The sequence below is a fragment of the Oncorhynchus keta genome, chromosome 29, assembly GCF_023373465.1.
Source record: "Oncorhynchus keta strain PuntledgeMale-10-30-2019 chromosome 29, Oket_V2, whole genome shotgun sequence".
Classification (NCBI taxonomy): Eukaryota; Metazoa; Chordata; class Actinopteri; order Salmoniformes; family Salmonidae; genus Oncorhynchus; species Oncorhynchus keta.
The window spans coordinates 5859432-5882667 of NC_068449.1; the positions used below are offsets into that span (position 1 = coordinate 5859432).

Below are 23236 nucleotides of genomic sequence, written 5' to 3' on the forward strand. Positions count from 1 at the left end.
TTTGTTTTTCAAGATTATTTATTTATCTTCCAGGAAATGTACCGAAAATGTATGGACATTTAAAATCTAAAAGAAAGCATGGATTTGACATATTTTTTTTATGTTCAGAAAGGAGGCCTCTCAATATTCATAAGATGAAATGAGCTGAGTCATCCCGATGGGTAGGGCTGCCAACAGATGTACTGTCCAATAGCAGCCTGGACATTAGTGTTATGATAGGCATGCTTAGGGTCCCGCAGTCAAAGCACACTCGGAGAGACAGACAGACCCACGGCCTGTTAGACGGTGGCCACTCCGCTCCAGGGTCTCACACAGCCTGCCGTGTAGTGGAGGAGCAGCACACACACTCTGTGAGAGGAGGAGAAGCAGGAGCCCTCTGACACAGCTGGAGGGGAGAGAAGACGTTACTAACAGTCCCTCGTCACCATGTCAGACTGCGGCTGCGAGGGACTTCCTATGGGTGAGTGTCAGACAGGCATTCAGACAAACGGAGAGAGAGGGAAAGCAAGCATAAAGACAGGCAGACTGAGAGGGCAAGCAAGCAAACTGAGGGGACAGGCAGACAGACAGGGCAGGCAGACAGACAGGGCAGGCAGGCAGGCAGACAGACAGGGCAGGCAGACAGACAGGGCAGGCAAGCAGACTGAGAGGACAGGCAGACTGAGAGGGCAAGCAGACTGAGAGGGCAAGCAGACTGAGAGGACAAGCAGACTGAGGGGACAGGCAGGCAGACAGGGCAAGCAGACAGACAGGGCAAGCAGACTGAGAGGGCAAGCAGACTGAGAGGGCAAGCAGACAGAGAGGGCAAGCAGACTGAGAGGACAGGCAGACAGACAGGGCAAGCAGACTGAGAGGGCAAGCAGACTGAGAGGACAAGCAGACAGACAGGGCAAGCAGACTGAGAGGGCAAGCAGACTGAGAGGACAGGCAGACAGACAGGGCAAGCAGACTGAGAGGGCAAGCAGACTGAGAGGACAGGCAGACAGACAGGGCAAGCAGACTGAGAGGGCAAGCAGACTGAGAGGGCAAGCAGACTGAGAGGACAGGCAGACAGAGAGGGCAAGCAGACTGAGAGGGCAAGCAGACAGACAGGGCAAGCAGACTGAGAGGACATGCAGACAGACAGGGCAAGCAGACTGAGAGGGCAAGCAGACTGAGAGGGCAAGCAGACTGAGAGGACAGGCAGACAGACAGGGCAAGCAGACTGAGAGGGCAAGCAGACTGAGAGGACAAGCAGACTGAGAGGACAGGCAGACAGACAGGGCAAGCAGACTGAGAGGGCAAGCAGACTGAGAGGACAGGCAGACAGACAGGGCAAGCAGACTGAGAGGGCAAGCAGACTGAGAGGGCAAGCAGACTGAGAGGACAGGCAGGCAGAGAGGGCAAGCAGACTGAGAGGACAGGCAGACAGAGAGGGCAAGCAGACTGAGAGGGCAAGCAGACTGAGAGGACAGGCAGGCAGAGAGGGCAAGCAGACTGAGAGGGCAAGCAGACTGAGAGGACAGGCAGGCAGACAGGGCAAGCAGACTGAGAGGGCAAGCAGACAGACAGAGAGGGCCGATCAGCTCCTTCCTGTGTTGGTCTGAGACCACTGGGACAGCTCACCCTGCAAATATTCAGCCAGAGGAGAGCTTCCCCTCATGTGACCATATATGGAGACTTTATTTTCTGTACTTTTCTGTCATATGGAGACTTATTTACATAACTGTGTGCATGTTTGTAGGAGAGAGGGAGGGGTTCTTAACAATGGTTTTCTGCTCGACAGTGCCTCACAGCGAGTGGCCGATAGTGATTTCTGTGTCATTAAATGTACTGTAATCAGTGTTCATTTCCATTTCTAGTTTCTCTGACATCAGAAACAAAGGGTAATGAGCTGTTCCCACATGGGCTTGTGTGTTTATGTTTGCCCACGTATCTGGTGTGACTGACGGGCATTAAGTGAGGGCTCATTTCACACAAGTACAGCATGAGACTGAGAAGAGCTGTAGGTTGACAGCAGCACCGACAGGGGAGGAGATACAATGAGCTGTCACCTCTGCCCTCCCCATGGGGTCTGGGATAGTCCCTTCACTTCCTCACTCCCAGCACTCTCACTCCATAGCTATACTAAATCAAAACTGTGTAGCACTAAACTAGCTAAGCAGACTGTAAGTTGAGAAAAAGGGACATGGGCATGTTCAAGACATCTTCATGGCTCATCCTTGGGCTCCCCGAGTGGCGCAGAGGTCTAAGGCACTGCATCTCAGTGCTACAGGCACCACTACAGTAACCCTGGTTTGAATCCAGGCTGTATCACATCTGGCTGTGATTGGGAGTCCCATAGGGTGTCGTCTGGGGTAGGCTAAATAAGAATTCTTGTTCTTAACTGACTTGATTAGTTAAATTGAAAGTCCTAAATATGTTGTGAGACATACAGTTAATGAAAATAAAACAAATCGGAAATATATTCTGATGTATGTTTATTTAATTTGAATGAGTTTTGTTTTTTCATTAACCAACTCAGTGTCCTTGTGGTGTCCGCCTTTAAATTTGAAGGTTGGCCGTTCGGTCCCCGGGTTAAGTCATACCATAGACTGTAAAAATGGGACCCGACGTGTCTCTGCTCAGATTGGGTGTAAGACCCTGTGGATAGACTCATGTCCTGTCCAGTGTACTTGTACATCAAGCTGCCTCTCGCTCGAAAAACAGGAGTGGGTAGACCATAATAAACCTTTATTCATAGGCTACTTGGCTAATGTATGGCCATGGAAATAAAGAAGAAGAAAAGATTCACCTATGAGAAGCAGCTCCACCTTCAAGCAAGAGAATGGCATAGCAGAGGTTTAATAATAGAAATAGGTTGACAAGAGCAGAAACTCCTATTCTCTTCCCTTGAGGAGTATCTCTGTCCGGACCGGATCTATTGATAGATGGAAAACTGCTATGCCAACGATTAGGTCGTTGTGGCATATGTTCTTTGTGCACATGAAGATTTATGGTGGAATCATGGCAGAAAGAATGGGACAGCTATTATCCGGGTGGCCTACATAAATAGGCTACACCGCGCAATTAACTGGATGGTTCGACCTCTGAATGCTGATTGGCTGACAGTATGACAAAACATTTATTGGGGTGACTGTTCACCTGCCGACAGGACAACAACCCTAAGCACACAACCGAGACAACAGGAGGAGTGGCTTCGGGACAAGTCTCTGAATGTCCTTGAGTGGTCCAGCCAGAGGCCGGACTTGAACCCGATCAAGCATCTCTGGACAGACCAGAAAGTAGCTGTGCAGCAACACTCCCCATCCATCCTGACAGTGCTTGAGAGGATCTGCAGAGGAGAATGGGTGAAACTCCCCAAATACAGGTGTGCCAAGCTTGTAGTGTCATACCCAAGAAGACTGGAGGCTGTAATCGCTGCCAAAGGAGCTTCAACAAAGTACATTGGGTCCGAATACTTATGTAAAAGTGATATTTCCATTTTTTATTTTTTTTACATTTGTTTTTGCTTTTTCATTATGGCGTATTGTGCGTAGATTGTTGAGAGAAAAAGCTATTTAATCCATTTCAGAATAAGGCTGTAATGTAACAAAATGTGGAAAAAGTCAAGGGATCTGAATACTTTATGAATGCACTGTGTATATATAAAAAATTAAAATCTATTTTTAATGAGGCTACCCTACCAACTAACCCTATACTATTAAAATCCATCACCTTATTCCACTACTTTAACCCTATCAGATCCTACCCCAGGCCAACGACCTGAAAGAACGAGACACCACTCACTCAATACACCCTGTAACTCTTCTGAAGTCAAATCTCGTACCCCCAAATACTTCTCTGCAGCTGCCACCAAAACATCTATTTTCGGTGACTTTCATCTCTGCGGTACAGCTGATAACCATTGCTATGAAGACGAACAAGCCAACCTTGCTGAAACATATCACTCGTTTGCCTATATCTCTGTTCTGCACTGACCTACTATTCACAGGAATCCTCTCAGAATCACTCACCCTTGACCCATCCTCCTCTACTTTCTTAAATGCCTCAGCAAAGGACACTTTCTGCACTACTCTAAACCTGGCAACCTCAACCTGCCTCACGCACCGGACACCTCCGATTCCCAGCAACATGAGCACCCCAACAGTAGTTTTCCACCGAAACTACACATTCCTCTGTCCCATGTCCTCCTGCACAATTCCCACATATTTGGATTCTCTCTCCTACACACTGCTGTGACCGTAAATGTGACACCTGAAACACCTCACTGCATTCGGCACAAAAGCTCTAACAGCATAACTCACACAGTTGATGTCGGAAGTTTACATACACCTTAGCGAAATATATTTAAAATCAGTTTTTCACAATTCCTGACATTTAATCAGAGTAAAACAATTCCCTGTCTTAGGTCAGTTAGGATCAGCACTTTATTTTAAGAATGTGACATTTCAGAACAATAGAAATAGACCCATTCCCAGTGGGTCAGAAGTTTACATACACTCAATTAGTATTTTGTAGCATTGCCTTTAAATTGTTTAACTTGATTCAAACATTTCGGGTAGCCTTCCACAAGCTTCCCACAACAAGTTGTGTGAATTTTGGCACATTCCTCCTGACAGAGCTGGTGTAATTGAGTCAGGTTTGTAGGCCTCCTTGCTCGCACACGCTTTTTCAGTTCTGCCCACAAATTTTCTGGGATTGAGGTCAGGGCTTTGTGATGGCCAATCCAATACCTTGACTATGTTGTCCTTAAGCCGTTTTGCCACAACTTTGGAAGTATGCTTGGGGTCATTGTCCATTTGGAAGACCCATTTGCGACCAAGCTTCAACTTCCTGACTGATATCTTGAGATGTTGCTTCAATATATCCACAGATTTTTCCCTTCTCATGTTGCCATCAATTTTTTTGAAGTGCACCAGTCCCTCCTGCAGCAAAGCACCCCCACAACATGATGCTGCCATCCCCGTGCTTCACGGTTGGGATGGTGTTCTTTGGCCTGCAAGCCTCCCCCTTTTTCCTCCAAACATAACGATGGTCATTATGGCCAAACAGTTCTATTTTTGTTTCATCAGACCAAAGGACATTTCTCCAAAAAGTATGATCTTTGTCCCCATATGCAGTTGCAGACTGTCGTCTGGCTTTTTTATGGCGGTTTTGGAGCAGTGGCTTCTTCCTTGCTGCGAGGCCTTTCAGGTTATTTTCGATATAGGACTCATTTTACTATGGATATAGATACTTTTGTACCTCCAGCATCTTCACAAGGTCCTTTGCTGTTGTTCTCGGATTGATTTGCACTTTTCGCACCAAAGTACGTTCATCTCTAGGAGACAGAACGCGTCTCCTTCCTGAGCGGTATGACAGCTGCGTGGTCCCATGGTGTTTATACTTGCGTAATATTGTTTGTGCAGATGAACATGGTACCTTCAGGCATTTGGAAATTGCTCCCAAGGATGAACCAGACTTGTGGAAGTCTACAATTTCTTTCTGAGGTCTTGGCTGATTAATTTGGATTTTCCCATGATGTTAAGCAAAAAGGCACTGAGCTTGAAGGTAGGCCTTGAAATACATCCACAGGTACACCTCCAATTGACTCAAATGATGTCAATTAGCCTATCAGAAGCTTCTAAAACCATGACATCATTTTCTGGAATTTTCCAAGCTGTTTAAAGGCACAGTCAACTTAGTGTATGTGAACTTCTGACCCACTGGAATTGTGATACAGTGAATTGGAAGTGAAATAATCTGTAAACAACTGTTGGAAAAATTACTTGTGTCATGCACAAAGTAGATGTCCTAACCGACTTGCCAAAACTATAATTTATTAACAAGAAACTTGTGGAGTGGTTGAAAAACGAGTTTTAATAACTCCAACCTAAGTGTATGTAAACTTCCGATTTCAACTGTATATCATGACTTTGTCAGGTAAAGACTCTAAATCAAAGTTTAAAAGAACTGTGTCACCTCTGTTTCACCACGTTCTCGGCTGCGTCTGCGTCAAGGGATGACAAACACCAGGAATGTTCAACATCAATTGTTCCACAAGACAAAAAGGTTAAATAACTACACACCTTTAAGAATGTTAGGGTATCCACACAGCCATATTTCCATGTTACAGCGCTTGTTAACAGAAGACAGAGGTGACAACCTGTTATAAATTAGCATCTCAATCTCAATCGAAGCATCTCCGAACACCTGTATGTAATGGAAGAAGGACGCCACAATAGTGACGTAACTGAAAAAGTCTGTTGGCTGCAACTGTGTTAAAACCGATTAAAACAGTGTACAGTATGTGTATAATTTTTGCATTTGTGAAATTATTTTGGTATGATGTGAATGTAGAGGGCTTTATTTTTCAAAAAACGTATCGCAAGTGAGGAGTCTTAACGTTTTCTAAATGCTAAAAAAGAGCATTGAGATTGTCGTTCCCATGGAGCCTGCTGTGGTCGATATGTTCAGCTGAGAACCCAAGACGGGTGGGGGGGGTTCCACTAGAGGGGCAAGTGGCAAAGTCAAAATTGGCTATCCTAAAAATGTATGAAAACAAAATGTAGCTTTTGGTCTTAATTGAAGGTTAGGGTTAGACATCAGGTTAATGGTGGTGTTAATGTTAGGGTTAAGTTTAAAATCTGATTTCAAGATGAGAAATAGTAGAACTAGACAGAGTTAAGACTGTGACACTTGCCCACCAACTGTGACAGTTTCATGCGCTACAACTCCCTACCACTAGGTGTCAGTGTGCACACATGTTTACAAATGTGTACATTCCTTCAGTATGAGCAAAGGCTGGAAGCTGGTTGGAAGTGGAAATGATTGTGGTTTGTCGTGGCAACAAAGCATAAGAACGAATGTGAGACCATTTCAGCGTCTTATTGTACGAAGGAAAGTACCTGACTGGAAAAACATTATCAAAAGTAGTGGAAACTGTAAGGCTTTCAAGAACTGTAATATGGACAGAGATTATTTTGAGGTCTGATGCCTTTTATAGACACTTATTGCCTTTGGTAAGAGTATACATTACTCTTTATGAAGCATATTAACTAAAACATGACATATTGTAGGCTGTAATCACGATGTCAGCTATATTGAGTGATAGAATCCACAGCACACCATATCTAAGTAAGTAAGCATTTCACTGTAAGGTTTCACCTGTTGTATTTGATGCATGGGACTAATAAAATTGGATTTGATCTACCTTTAGACCATGTCCAAGACACATGATTCTCTGTTTCAAATCAAACCAAATCCATTTATATTTGTCACATACCCCGAATACAACAGCTGAAATGCTGACTTACAAGCCCTTAACCAACAATGCAGTTTTAAGAAAAATACCCCCCCCCCAAAAAAATAAATAATAATAAAAGTAACAAATAATTAAAGAGCAGCAGTAAAAAAATATATGTTTTTCTTTGATGCAATCAATCCCTTTACTCTCCAATTGATTTGCAGTGCTGGCTCATACCACAGTCATCCTGGAGCAAGAAACAAAGGATGAGTAGGAGGGTGGTGGAGGAGGTGGTGGAGGAGGTGGCAGATTGGGTACCTGCCTGGTGTAACTGAGATGTATTATACATGTGATGAGAGTTGACAGTTCTGCGTGTGTGACAAATAGCCATCAGTTTTAACTCAGAGAGCTGCAGACAGTACATGGGGATGGGGATAGTTTCTGTGCCACCGATGTCAAACATCCCTCTGTTGCTTGCCGACAAGTACCCCTAGTGATATGACGTCTATTGTGGCCTAAGACTACCGCTTCATAGCACTCACGTCGGTAGCCATGAAATGCTTTGAAAGGGTGGTCATGGCTCACATCAACACCATCATGGTGGAAATCCTAGACCCACTCCAATTCGCATACCGCAACAACAGATCCACAGAGGACACAATCTCAATCGCACTCCACACTGCCCTTTCCCACCTGGACAAAAGGAGCACCTACGTTAGAATGCTGTTCATTGACTACTGCTCATCGTTCAACACCATAGTGCCCACAAAACTCATCACTAAACTAAGGACCCTGGGACTAAACACCTCCCTCTGCAACTGGATCCTGGACTTCCTGATGGGCCGCCCCCAAGTGGTGAGGGTAGATAGTAGCACATCCGCCATGCTGATCCTCAACACTGGAGCCCCTCAGAGGTGTGTTCTCAGTCCCCTCCTGTACTCCCTGTTCACCCACGACTGCACAGCCGGGCACGACTCCAACACCATCATTATGGTGCCAGAATAACAACCTATCACTCAACGTAATCAAGACAAAGGAGATTATTGTGGACTACAGGAAAAAGAGGACTGAGCACATCCCCATACTCATTGATGGGGCTGCAGTGGAGCAGGTTGAGAGCTTCAAGTTCCTTGGTGTCCACATCACCAACAAACTAGAATGGTCCAAACACACCAAGACAGTTGTGAATAGGACACAACAAAACCTATTCCTCCTCAGTCAAACATTTAAGCGTGCAAAATCATGAATCAGGTCCACATTTTGTTTAAACATTTGCAGTTCCAAACTGAGAGAGCTGTGCATTCTGTTACCAGAGTTTTGTTAAGCTGTGATGAACTTCACTTTATTACTGAGTGACAACTGTAATAGCTAGCTACTGATATTATCATTCCAGTGGTATAACTGTTAACTGTCAATAATTCACTTAATGGTGAGCCATGGAATAATTAAAAATGTATATTTTGTCAGGCTGGATGTTTGAAATATGTGTAGGTGATTTGAGTCATGCTTCTTTAGTAGTGGAATAAAGACTATTAGCACTTGAATGTTGTAAATAAATACTGTCTGTAGATACTGGAGTGATGTATGATTGTTAATTTAAAAAAATCCCAGACCAATTTTTTTATACTGTGTCCATGTGTATGCAAGTACGTTAAACGAAACAACAAACTTTTAACCAAAACCGAACGTAGATGGACGTCTTTACATAGTCGTTTTTTCAACATAAAAAATACATATTTTCAACGATATGAAAAACACGTCTTTTCAACTTTCAACCAAAACCGAACGTAGATTGGTAGTCAAGCCTAGTCGTCTTTTCAACTGCATTTTGCTAGGTGGGTACACATCCACCACCCTTTGAAGTTCATCATAACTTATTTAATAAATAGCCTAATAAACTGCATGGTTTTTCCGAGTCATAGTGGGAGGACCACACAACATATCATTGTGTGAAGTTTACTTCGATATGATGGCTATTATATCAATATTTGAGCATAGGCGTTTCCACTGCTCTTTCTCGCATAATACACTTTACAGACACAAAAAGATCCCACCGTGTCAAAAACAAACAAACTGTCTTGCCGGCAGTTATACAGTTCAGGCATTTTCATCAGGCCAGTCGTGACTTTTTTCAAGTAATTCATCTTAATGAAATGGTTGGACGGAAACCAATGACGTGTGTAAACCCTGGAATGCTGAAGCTGTGTATTGGCCATTGAGAGGCTTTGTAGCCAGCGGTCGGCCATATTGGTACTCCCCAGTAGGAGCAGTCCTCCATAAGAATGAATGGAATTCTACAGTAGATCAATTAAATGTTTCAAGGGCAACGTATGTAAGTATTTTGTTGTTGTAGTGGGGACAGCAACATTAGATATTTGTTCCTATTTTTTTGTTTTGTTTAGCTCACACAATATCATTTCAAAGTATTCATTAAGGTGTCTGTAATATAATAAATGTTTCAAAAACAAATGTAGACATTTAATAAATGCATTTATATTAGCTTCCAAAAGTATCAAGATGGCTGCGCGGTGGCTTCAGTCATCTAGGGTTTATACACAACATTGATGTAAATGTGGTTTATGACATTGTATACAGTACATTGGAATGTCCTCAACCGTGGATGCTGAGATGCATGGTTTCACAAGCTGCTGTTTATTCTTGGCTGTATTGATTTCAAATACTGTGTCTGTGTGCCTTTTGACTGTAGGTCTAGCTGAGATTACTTGAGTTTCGTTCCAAGTGATGCATTCAAAGCCTGTGTCAGATGCATAATAAGTGTGTGTGTGTGTGTGTGTGTGTGTGTGCGCGCGTGCGTGCGTGTGCGTGTGTGTGTGTGTGTGTGTGTGTGTGTGTGTGTGTGTGTGTGTGTGTGTGTGTGTGTGTGTGTGTGTGTGTGTGTGTGTGTCTGTGTCTGTGTCTGTGCGTGTGTGTGTGTGTGTGTGTGTGTGTGTGTGTGTTCCTATCTGTACAGGAAGTGGGGGAGGGGACAAACACAAATTCAGAGCGGCCAAGTCAGATGTGATTAATATTGTAGTCGCTTCACAGAACATGAAGCATCGCACGCCTCAGAAAATACAAATGGTACGGACCTATTGGACCCAGTCTACCCAGTGATGAAGTACTGTATCCAGTGTCCACTGGAATGTCTGCACTCTGTAGTCCAGGGGTCCCCAAACTTTTTCACTCGAAGGGGGCCCCACTTTCAGCATTGGGCAACATTCCATGCCCCTCGCCACGTCTATTTCTATAGGCACAAGCCCTATTCATGACACAAACGGTTCACAACCCTCTGGTTGGTGGAGAGAATGTTGCAGGTTTAAAGCTGATTACCTGCAACTCTACACATTTTGTCACGGGGTGAAAAGAACATGCAGCAGTTTTAAAGCAATTCTATACATCTTCTGACCTAACTGTGTCCAGTGGTGTAAAGTACTTAAGTAAAAAATAATTTAAAGTACTACTTAAGTAGTTTTTTTGGGGATCTGTACTTTACTATTTATAGTTTTGACAAATTTTACTCCACTATGTTCCTAAAGAAAATAATGTCATTTTAACTCCATACATTTTCACAGACACCCAGAAGTACTCGTTACATTTTGACAGTAAAACCATGGACAGAGGTTCAGTACTTCAGTACTCAGCGGTCCCGTTGAGTACTGAAGCGAGGTGGTAGCCCTTGTGTGGCCTACCACCCCGCGGCTGAGTCATTGTTGTTCCTAGATGTTTACACAGCACTTATAGTTGACCCGGGGCAGCTTTAGCAGGGCAGACATTTGACAAACTGACTTGTTGGAAAGGTAGCATCCTATGACAGCCTCCCTGCTGCAAGCCTGGTTTATAGAACTTAATCCACACTTCAATGACATCATCAGCTCAGTTGGCCTAAATGGGGAGAGATAGATCAGCCAGTGATGTGTGTGTGTGTGTGTGTGTGTGTGTGTGTGTGTGTGTGTGTGTGTGTGTGTGTGTGTGTGTGTGTGTGTGTGTGTGTGTGTGTGTGTGTGTGTGTGTGTGTGTGTGTGTGTGTGTGTGTGTGTGTGTGTGTGTGTGTGTGTGTGTGTGTGTGCATCTGTGTGCATCTGTGTGCATCTTTACAAGTTCATTTGTGAGCATGTTGAGCCCATTTTCTTATTGAGGTGCATAGAGACCTTTATGACGTCATTGGCTGACTAGAAGGAATCCATGGAAGCCCAGAGGGTACTGTGGACGTAGGACTTAGCTTTGAAGGTCAGGACGATGATATATGGTGAACGGCAGTTACACAGGGAAATGAATTGTGCATTGTATCTACAAAATGAGTCGCTATAATTGCCCGTCAAAGATGAATAACGTTTAATTGCATTGAATAGGACTTGTCAGTACTGTGCTCACAGCCAAATCACAGGCAGCAAATAGTGTATATGACCTCTTGCTGTTTAACACTTGTGATTTGAAGAGATCATCAACCTCATTAGTAAACACACACAGTCAGAGCCAGATACATGCCAGTGTGATGGGACGTGGCGTGCTGTGTGTGTGTGTGTTCCCACGCCCCAGATGGTACCGTGTTGCCCTCGCTATATAGGGTAGAGAGTGCAATTTGGGATCCATCCTGTGTTATTTTGGGCTGTGTCAGGCTGGACTAACGAGGCTCTGTCGGTTCCTGTGGTGAGGTCCGCGCCAGCCTGACTGACACACTAAACAATCTCATCTTGACATCTACAAGATGTTTGACAGAGCCAGATCAAGTGTTGATGTTGTCGTCAAAGACCGAAGTCAATTTCAATTGGACATTTTTTTATTTTTTTTAATTTGATTTAAAGATTCAGCTTCAAAGTTACCTTTTGGAATAGTTCAATAACTGTGTTTCACACCCAGATCCTTTGGTGCTTTGATTGAAGGTTTAATATCATTTTCATGTAGCTCTATCTACTGTACTGTGCTGACTGTAATGTGCCTATCCACAGCCTCCTCAGGATTACCGTCTATTTCCATTCCAAGGGCAGGTTCCTCCATCTGCCTGAGGCTGCATCTCAGAGTGGGGATCTCAGTCGTCTTAATAGCAATTTCCTGTCCTCGTCTCCTCATCTCTTCTCCTTCAACGGCACTTATTAGAAAACCTAGGAAGATGAAAGCTATATGGTGGATCTCTATGAGGAATTGGCATCCTCCTCCAATTTCTATCCCATCGTTAGAGATTAAAGCATGGAGACGAGGAGAAGAAGCCACTTTATGCTATTGAGATGAAGCAGAGAAAGAGAGAGGGGGAGAGGGAGAGAGAGGGAGAGAGAGGGGGAGAGAGAGGGAGAGAGGGGGAGAGAGGGGGAGAGAGAGAGAGAGAGAGGGAGAGAGGGGGGAGGGGGAGAGAGGGAGAGAGAGGGGGAGAGGGGGAGAGAGAGGGAGAGAGGGAGAGAGAGGGAGGAGGAGGAGACAGGGCACTTTGTTTGATGCCTCTGTGATGAGAACAATGGCTCCCCCAAAACAGATTCACTTAACCTTGAATTAGAGAGAACAATGTACTAGGTAGTTGAACTGTTTCTAGTAGTAGCCCTTTTGTTGGTGTTAGTAACCACGTGGATCAAGGACAGACATCATGATAGTGAGGTAGTAGTAAGATAGGAAATGGAAATTCATTTTTCAAGTCTGCACATAATGCACAACTAGACTGTGACGGAAGACTAAGCCAGAACAACTACTGTGACCCAGATTCATAAATCACAAGAACCTTAGCTACTATGATTTGGCACTAGCACTTCTCTGAACACAGTACCATGACAATGCTTCTGTGCTGAACCCGTGACATTAGAAGAGAACTCACACAATGAAATCAATAGGAATATAATATTCCCTCTGTTCCAAGTCCCTGTGTTTGACATTGTTTTTATTAGTTTTTATTTTACCAGGTAAGTTGACAAAGAACACATTCCCATTTACAGCAACAATCTGGGGAAAAGTCCCCTCACTGTACTTGACCTTGGTCTGGGTTTTTTAACCTGGTTTAATAGTGGCTTGTTTAGACAGTTTGAGAATAATCCATCTCTCTTTGTAACTTTGCTCAGAGATGTCAGCCCACAGAATCACATTATTGTTGTTGTTGTTACGATACTCACTAGAATGTAAACACTATATTTAGTATTGTTATACTGTAAAAAGCATGTGACTATAGTTGGTATTATTCCCATTTACAGCAACAATCTGGGGAAAAGTTACAGGGCTATGAATGACCCAATTGGAAGCTGGGGATGATTAGGTTGCCATGATGGTACGAGGGCCAGATTGGGAATGTAGCCAGAACACCAGGTTAACACCCCTACTCTCATAATAAGTGCCATGGGATCTTTAGTGACCAGAGAGAGGCAGGACACCAGGTTAACACCCCTACTCTCATAATAAGTGCCATGGGATCTTTAGTGACCACAGAGAGGCAGGACACCAGGTTAACACCCCTACTCTCATAATAAGTGCCATGGGATCTTTAGTGACCACAGAGAGGCAGGACACCAGGTTAACACCCCTACTCTCATAATAAGTGCCATGGGATCTTTAGTGACCACAGAGAGGCAGGACACCAGGTTAACACCCCTACTCTCATAATAAGTGCCATGGGATCTTTAGTGACCAGAGAGTCAGAACACCCGTAAGACGGCACCCAACAATGTCCCCAATCACTGCCCTGGGGCATTGGGATATTTGTTTTTAGACCAGAGGAAAGAGTGCCTCCTACTGGCCCTCATCCAGGAACCGACCAGGACCAACACTGCTTAGATTCAGAGGCAAACAGCAGTGGGATGCAGGGTGGTCTGCTGCTGGCTAAAAATGAGGCACTTTGGTGTACTGTGGTATTGGCTGGTCATATTATGATACTGTCTGGTTGTGATACTGTCTGGTTATGTTATGATACTGGTTGGTTATGTTATGATACTGGCTGGTTATGTTATGATACTGGCTGGTTATGTTATGATACTGGCTGGTCATGTTATGATACTGGCTGGTCATATTATGATACTGGCTGGTCATATTATGATACTGAATGGTTATGTTATGATACTGGTTGGTTATGTTATGATACTGAATGGTTATGTTATGATACTGAATGGTTATGTTATGATACTGGCTGGTTATATTATGATACTGTCTGGTTATATTATGATACTGGCTGGTTATATTATGATACTGAATGGTTATATTATGATACTGGCTGGTTATGTTATGATACTGGCTGGTCATGTTATGATACTGGCTGATTATATTATGATACTGGCTGGTTATATTATGATACTGAATGGTTATGTTATGATACTGGCTGGTTATGTTATGATACTGGCTGATTATATTATGATACTGGCTGGTTATATTATGATACTGAATGGTTATGTTATGATACTGGCTGGTTATGTTATGATACTGAATGGTTATATTATGATACTGTCTGGTTATATTATGATACTGGCTGGTTATGTTATGATACTGTCTGGTTGTGATACTGTCTGGTTATATTATGATACTGGCTGGTTATGTTATGATACTGGCTGGTTATGTTATGATACTGGCTGGTTATGTTGTGATACTGGCTGGTTATATTATGATACTGTCTGGTTATATTATGATACTGGCTGGTTATATTATGATACTGGCTGGTTATATTATGATACTGGCTGGTTATATTATGATACTGAATGGTTATATTATGATACTGGCTGGTTATGTTATGATACTGGCTGGTCATGTTATGATACTGGCTGATTATATTATGATACTGGCTGGTTATATTATGATACTGAATGGTTATGTTATGATACTGGCTGGTTATGTTATGATACTGGCTGATTATATTATGATACTGGCTGGTTATATTATGATACTGAATGGTTATGTTATGATACTGGCTGGTTATGTTATGATACTGAATGGTTATATTATGATACTGTCTGGTTATATTATGATACTGGCTGGTTATGTTATGATACTGTCTGGTTGTGATACTGTCTGGTTATATTATGATACTGGCTGGTTATGTTATGATACTGGCTGGTTATGTTATGATACTGGCTGGTTATGTTGTGATACTGGCTGGTTATATTATGATACTGTCTGGTTATATTATGATACTGTCTGGTTATATTATGATACTGGCTGGTTATGTTATGATACTGTCTGTTTATATTATGATACTGGCTGGTTATGTTGTGATACTGTCTGGTTATATTATGATACTGGCTGTTTATATTATGATACTGGCTGGTTATGTTGTGATACTGGCTGGTTATGTTATGATACTGGCTGGTTATGTTATGATACTGGCTGGTCATGTTATGATACTGGCTGATTATATTATGATACTGGCTGGTTATGTTATGATACTGGCTGGTTATATTATGATACTGTCTGGTCAGGTTATGATACTGGCTGATTATATTATGATACTGGCTGGTTATATTATGATACTGAATGGTTATATTATGATACTGGCTGGTTATGTTATGATACTGGCTGGTTATGTTATGATACTGGCTGGTTATGTTATGATACTGGCTGGTCATGTTATGATACTGGCTGATTATATTATGATACTGGCTGGTTATGTTATGATACTGGCTGGTCATGTTATGATACTGGCTGATTATATTATGATACTGGCTGGTTATATTATGATACTGAATGGTTATGTTGTGATACTGGCTGGTTATATTATGATACTGTCTGGTTATATTATGATACTGTCTGGTTATATTATGATACTGGCTGGTTATGTTATGATACTGTCTGTTTATATTATGATACTGGCTGGTTATGTTGTGATACTGTCTGGTTATATTATGATACTGGCTGTTTATATTATGATACTGGCTGGTTATGTTGTGATACTGGCTGGTTATGTTATGATACTGGCTGGTTATGTTATGATACTGGCTGGTCATGTTATGATACTGGCTGATTATATTATGATACTGGCTGGTTATGTTATGATACTGGCTGGTTATATTATGATACTGTCTGGTCAGGTTATGATACTGGCTGATTATATTATGATACTGGCTGGTTATATTATGATACTGAATGGTTATATTATGATACTGGCTGGTTATGTTATGATACTGGCTGGTTATGTTATGATACTGGCTGGTTATGTTATGATACTGGCTGGTCATGTTATGATACTGGCTGATTATATTATGATACTGGCTGGTTATGTTATGATACTGGCTGGTCATGTTATGATACTGGCTGATTATATTATGATACTGGCTGGTTATATTATGATACTGAATGGTTATGTTGTGATACTGGCTGGTTATATTATGATACTGTCTGGTTATATTATGATACTGTCTGGTTATATTATGATACTGGCTGGTTATGTTATGATACTGTCTGTTTATATTATGATACTGGCTGGTTATGTTGTGATACTGTCTGGTTATATTATGATACTGGCTGTTTATATTATGATACTGGCTGGTTATGTTGTGATACTGGCTGGTTATGTTATGATACTGGCTGGTTATGTTATGATACTGGCTGGTCATGTTATGATACTGGCTGATTATATTATGATACTGGCTGGTTATGTTATGATACTGGCTGGTTATATTATGATACTGTCTGGTCAGGTTATGATACTGGCTGATTATATTATGATACTGGCTGGTCATGTTATGATACTGGCTGGTTATGTTGTGATACTGGCTGTTTATATTATGATACTGGCTGGTTATGATACTGGCTGGTTATGATACTGGCTGGTTATGTTATGATACTGGCTGTTTATATTATGATACTGGCTGGTTATGATACTGGCTGGTTATGTTATGATACTGGCTGGTTATGATACTGGCTGGTTATGATAGTGGCTGGTTATGATACTGGCTGTTTATATTATGATACTGGCTGGTCATGTTATGATACTGTCTGGTTGTGATACTGTCTGGTTATATTATGATACTGGCTGGTTATGATACTGCCTGGTTATATTATGATACTGGCTGGTTATGATACTGTCTGGTTATGATACTGCCTGGTTATAGTATGATACTGTCTGGTTGTGATACTGTCTGGTTATATTATGATACTGGCTGGTTATGTTATGATACTGGCTGGTTATGATACTGGCTGGTTATGATACTGGCTGGTTATGATACAGGCTGGTCATGTTGTGATACTGGCTGTTTATATTATGATACTGGCTGGTTATGATACTGTCTGGTTATATTATGATACTGTCTGGTTATATTATGATACTGTCTGGTTGTGATACTGTCTGGTTATATTATGATACTGGCTGGTTATGATACTGGCTGGTTATGTTATGATACTGGCTGGTTATGTTGTGATACTGGCTGGTTCTGATACAGGCTGGTCATGTTGTGATACTGGCTGGTTATGTTATGATACTGGCTGGTTCTGATACTGGATGGTTATGTTATGATACTGGCTGGTTCTGATACTGGCTGGTTATGTTGTGTTACTGGCTGGTTATGTTATGATACTGGCTGGTTATGTTATGATACTGGCTGGTTATTTTATGATACTGGCTGGTTATGTTGTGATACTGGCTGGTTATATTATGATACTGGCTGGTTATATTATGATACTGTCTGGTTGTGATACTGGCTGGTCATGTTATGATACTGGCTGATTATATTATGATACTGGCTGGTTATGTTATGATACTGGCTGGTTATGTTATGATACTGGCTGGTTATTTTATGATACTGGCTGGTTATGTTGTGATACTGGCTGGTTATATTATGATACTGGCTGGTTATATTATGATACTGTCTGGTTGTGATACTGTCTGGTTATATTATGATACTGGCTGGTTATGATACTGGCTGGTTATGTTATGATACTGGCTGGTTATGTTGTGATACTGGCTGGTTATGTTATGATACTGGTAGGTTATATTATGATACTGAATGGTTATGTTATGATACTGACTGGTTATATTATGATACTGGCTGGTTATGTTATGATACTGGCTGGCTATGTTATGATACTGGCTGGTTATGTTATGATACTGGCTGGTTATGTTATGATACTGGCTGGTTATGTTATGATACTGGCTGGTTATGTTGTGCTACTGGCTGGTTATGTTATGATACTGGCTGGTTATGTTATGAAACTGGCTGTTTATATTATGATACTGGCTGGTTATGATACTGGCTGGTTATGATACTGGCTGGTTATGTTATGATACTGGCTGGTTATATTATGATACTGGCTGGTCATGTTATGATACTGGCTGGTCATGTTATGATACTGGCTGGTTATGTTATGATAATGTCTGGTTGTGATACTGTCTGGTTATATTATGATACTGGCTGGTCATGTTATGATACTGGCTGGTCATATTATGATACTGAATGGTTATGTTATGATACTGTCTGGTTATATTATGATACTGTCTGGTTATATTATGATACTGAATGGTTATGTTATGATACTGGCTGGTTCTGATACTGGCTGTTTATATTATGATACTGTCTGGTTATGATACTGGCTGGTTATGTTATGATACTGGCTGATTATATTATGATACTGGCTGGTTATATTATGATACTGAATGGTTATGTTATGATACTGTCTGGTTATATTATGATACTGGCTGGTTATATTATGATACTGGCTGGTTATGTTATGATACTGGCTGGTTATATTATGATACTGTCTGGTCAGGTTATGATACTGGCTGGTTATTATACTGGCTGGTCATGTTATGATACTGGCTGGTTATGTTATGATACTGTCTGGTTGTGATACTGGCTGGTTATATTATGATACTGGCTGGTTATGTTATGATACTGGCTGGTTATGATACTGGCTGGTTATGATACTGGCTGGTTATGATACTGGCTGTTTATATTATGATACTGGCTGGTTATGATACTGTCTGGTTATATTATGATACTGTCTGGTTGTGATACTTTCTGGTTATATTATGATACTGGCTGGTTATGATACTGGCTGGTTATGTTATGATACTGGCTGGTTATGATACTGTCTGGTTATGTTATGATATTGGCTGGTTATGATACTGGCTGGTTCTGATACAGGCTGGTCATGTTGTGATACTGGCTGGTTATGTTATGATACTGTCTGGTTGTGATACTGTCTGGTTATATTATGATACTGGCTGGTTATATTATGATACTGTCTGGTTGTGATACTGTCTGGTTATATTATGATACTGGCTGGTTATGATACTGGCTGGTTATGTTATGATACTGGCTGGTTATGATACTGGCTGGTTATGTTATGATACTGGCTGGTTATGATACTGGCTGGTTATGTTATGATACTGGCTGGTTCTGATACTGGCTGGTTATGTTGTGTTACTGGCTGGTTATGTTATGATACTGGCTGGCTATGTTGTGATACTGGCTGGTTATGTTATGATACTGGCTGGTTATGTTATGATACTGGCTGGTCATGTTATGATACTGTCTGGTTGTCATACTGGCTGGTTATGTTATGATACTGGCTGGTTATGTTATGATACTGGCTGGTCATGTTATGATACTGGCTGGTAATGTTATGATACTGGCTGGTTATGTTATGATACTGTCTGGTTGTGATACTGTCTGGTTATATTATGATACTGGCTGGTTATGTTATGATACTGTCTGGTTGTGATACTGTCTGGTTATGTTATGATACTGGCTGGTTATGTTATGATACTGGCTGGTTATGTTATGATACTGTCTGGTTGTGATACTGTCTGGTTATGTTATGATACTGTCTGGTTATGTTATGATACTGGCTGGTTATGTTATGATACTGGCTGGTTATGTTATGATACTGTCTGGTTGTGATACTGTCTGGTTATGTTATGATACTGTCTGGTTATGTTATGATACTGGCTGGTTATGTTATGATACTGTCTGGTTGTGATACTGTCTGGTTATATTATGATACTGGCTGGTTATGTTATGATACTGTCTGGTTATGTTAGGTTACTGGCTGTATATGTTATGATACTGGCTGTATATGTTATGATACTGTCTGGTTATATTATGATACTGGCTGGTTATGTTATGATACTGTCTGGTTATATTATGATACTGGCTGGTTATGTTATGATACTGGCTGGTTATGTTGTGATACTGGCTGGTTATGTTATGATACTGGCTGGTTATGTTATGATACTGTCTGGTTATGTTATGATACTGGCTGTATATGTTATGATACTGGCTGTATATGTTATGATACTGTCTGGTTATATTATGATACTGTCTGGTTATGTTATGATACTGGCTGGTTATGTTATGATACTGTCTGGTTATGTTATGATACTGTCTGGTTGTGATACTGTCTGGTTATATTATGATACTGGCTGGTTATGTTATGATACTGTCTGGTTATGTTATGATACTGGCTGTATATGTTATGATACTGGCTGTATATGTTATGATACTGTCTGGTTATATTATGATACTGTCTGGTTATGTTATGATACTGGCTGGTTATGTTATGATACTGTCTGGTTATGTTATGATACTGTCTGGTTATATTATGATACTGGCTGGTTATGTTATGATACTGTCTGGTTATGTTATGATACTGTCTGGTTATGTTATGATACTGGCTGTATATGTTATGATACTGGCTGTATATGTTATGATACTGGCTGGTTATATTATGATACTGGCTGGTTATGTTATGATACTGGCTGGTTATGTTATGATACTGTCTGGTTATGTTATGATACTGTCTGGTTATGATACTGTCTGGTTATATTATGATACTGGCTGGTTATGTTATGATACTGTCTGGTTATGTTATGATACTGGCTGTATATGTTATGATACTGGCTGTATATGTTATGATACTGTCTGGTTATATTATGATACTGGCTGGTTATGTTATGATACTGGCTGGTTATGTTATGATACTGTCTGGTTATGTTATGATACTGTCTGGTTATGTTATGATACTGGCTGGTTATGTTATGATACTGGCTGTATATGTTATGATACTGGCTGTATATGTTATGATACTGGCTGGTTATGTTATGATACTGTCTGGTTATATTATGATACTGGCTGTATATGTTATGATACTGGCTGTATATGTTATGATACTGGCTGTATATGTTATGATACTGTCTGGTTATATTATGATACTGGCTGGTTATGTTGTGTGACAGTTCCACACCTATCCTATTATATTGAGGAAGGAATAAGGACATTGTACAATATATTTTTTTTACAACCGAAATATTGATTTGTGGATGGATGAACCCAACACATGAGTGACTGTACTACTGATTAACATGAACAGTCCACCACATAGTGTATCTTCTGGGTTTATAGGTCAAGATATTTTTCCTGATCATTTTCCGCACAAAAAATATTCTATGAGTGCTGATTTGTTTTGTATGGACAGTTTCTGTTGCTTGGTGAGACATACTGCAAACGTGGCTTTCCTGTGACGACGTTAGCTAAGAGCCAGTGGTGGTGAGAGTCAGGCAGGCTCAGGTTGTCATTTCAGAAAGAGACTGCATTTAGTAGAGGTCTATACACAGGAGGAACACACACACACACACACACGCTTACACACACGCTTACACACACGCTTATACACACACACACACACACACACACACACACACACACACACACACACACACACACACACACACTCACTCACTCACTCACTCACTCACTCACTCACTCACTCACTCACTCACTCACTCACTCACTCACTCCACTGCTATTTCCACTCTCCCTTCCACAGATGGGAACATTAGTAGGAAAGGAGGTGATGACCTGCTGTCACCAGCCTTATTCTGTTCACACTATCCGGCTCTCACAGCCAGATGAGCCAGTGTAAGATGGAATAGAGCTTCAGTCTGAGGCTATGACAGTGTGCTGCCCAGACCGCTGATTACCCCTTCATGAACCTTGACCCTCATTACTCTGGCTCTCTCTCAGCCCATCAGACAGACTAAAACCATTTTGGTTCCTGTTTTAATTTGTGTCTAATTTGTAAGTCGCTCTGGATAAGAGCGTCTGCTAAATGACTTAAATGTAAATGTAATGTGTCCTCAGATCTCCAACAGACAGACACATTGGGGTTGACCTAGCCTCGTCCCTAGGCTAGGGTTGGCCAAATAATTGACTATTAGGCAATTTGTGTGACACACCCCAGTAACACCGGAACACTTGGTGAAAAACCTTTACACAAAGACAGACGTTTTGGCTGCGATCCATTTAGAGCATATTGGGTGCCCTCAGACCTCTCCAAACGGGACAAATTGAGGTTGACTCCAATGTTTGACTAAGGCTAGGGGGACTTAGTTTTGGGACGCACTCTAGTAAAAACACATTGGGATCATCAGCCTCCAGGCAGATGGTAGGTACATCATAGAGAAAGGGATTAATCCTCTCGGACAGCCATCTACCTTTGATTGTGGCTTTAATCCTGGCCCACTGGCAGACTGGCAGACTGGCAGGCCCTGTCTAATACTGCTCCAAAGCTGTGGGGGTGGGCAGGGTGGGTGAGGGGTTGGGGTGGGGGGACAGGGCAGGATGAGGGGACAGGGTGGCGGATGGGGCGGTGGGGATGGGGTGAGGGGGACGGGGTGAAGGGGAGTAGATCCCTCCTCCAGGTGCCACCCGCGGGATAACCCTGCCTCACTTCCCCTCACCCAACCATTGTATTACCTCACCCTCTCCTTCCCTAATCTAGAACTGCCCTCATAAAGACTTGGGGAGCTACAATAGAATATACACTCTAATCTGACTGGATTCTAATTTAGCCACAGTAAGGCTTTCCTCAGACAATATTGTGATTTTCAGTTAAGGACATCTAAAGGAAATACATACCACTTTGTTTTATACATAGGCATATGTCTACATTCGTATTCGTTGTTGTGTGCGTGTAAATTTGTATGACATACCACTATGCCAGGAGAGAAACAGATCAATATGAACTTGAACAGACCGATAAACGTCTTTCAAAAGGGTATCCCCCATCATTCACATTGTGATGCAGAAGGAAAAACATGGACGAGTGATACAGACAGATCCAGTAGTGTCTCCAACATCG

General features: G+C 41.8%; 1 protein-coding gene across 1 annotated transcript in view; it reads left to right on the forward strand.

Moving 5' to 3' along the window:
- The first annotated feature begins 275 nt into the window (after positions 1 to 275).
- LOC118378948 (echinoderm microtubule-associated protein-like 1) overlaps positions 276 to 23236 on the forward strand; it is a 97449-nt gene continuing 74488 nt past the window's right edge. The window contains exon 1 of the mRNA XM_052485822.1: positions 276 to 460. Coding sequence (XP_052341782.1) covers positions 427 to 460 — 34 coding nt within the window. The 5' untranslated portion in view covers positions 276 to 426. The remainder of the gene's footprint in view (positions 461 to 23236) is intronic.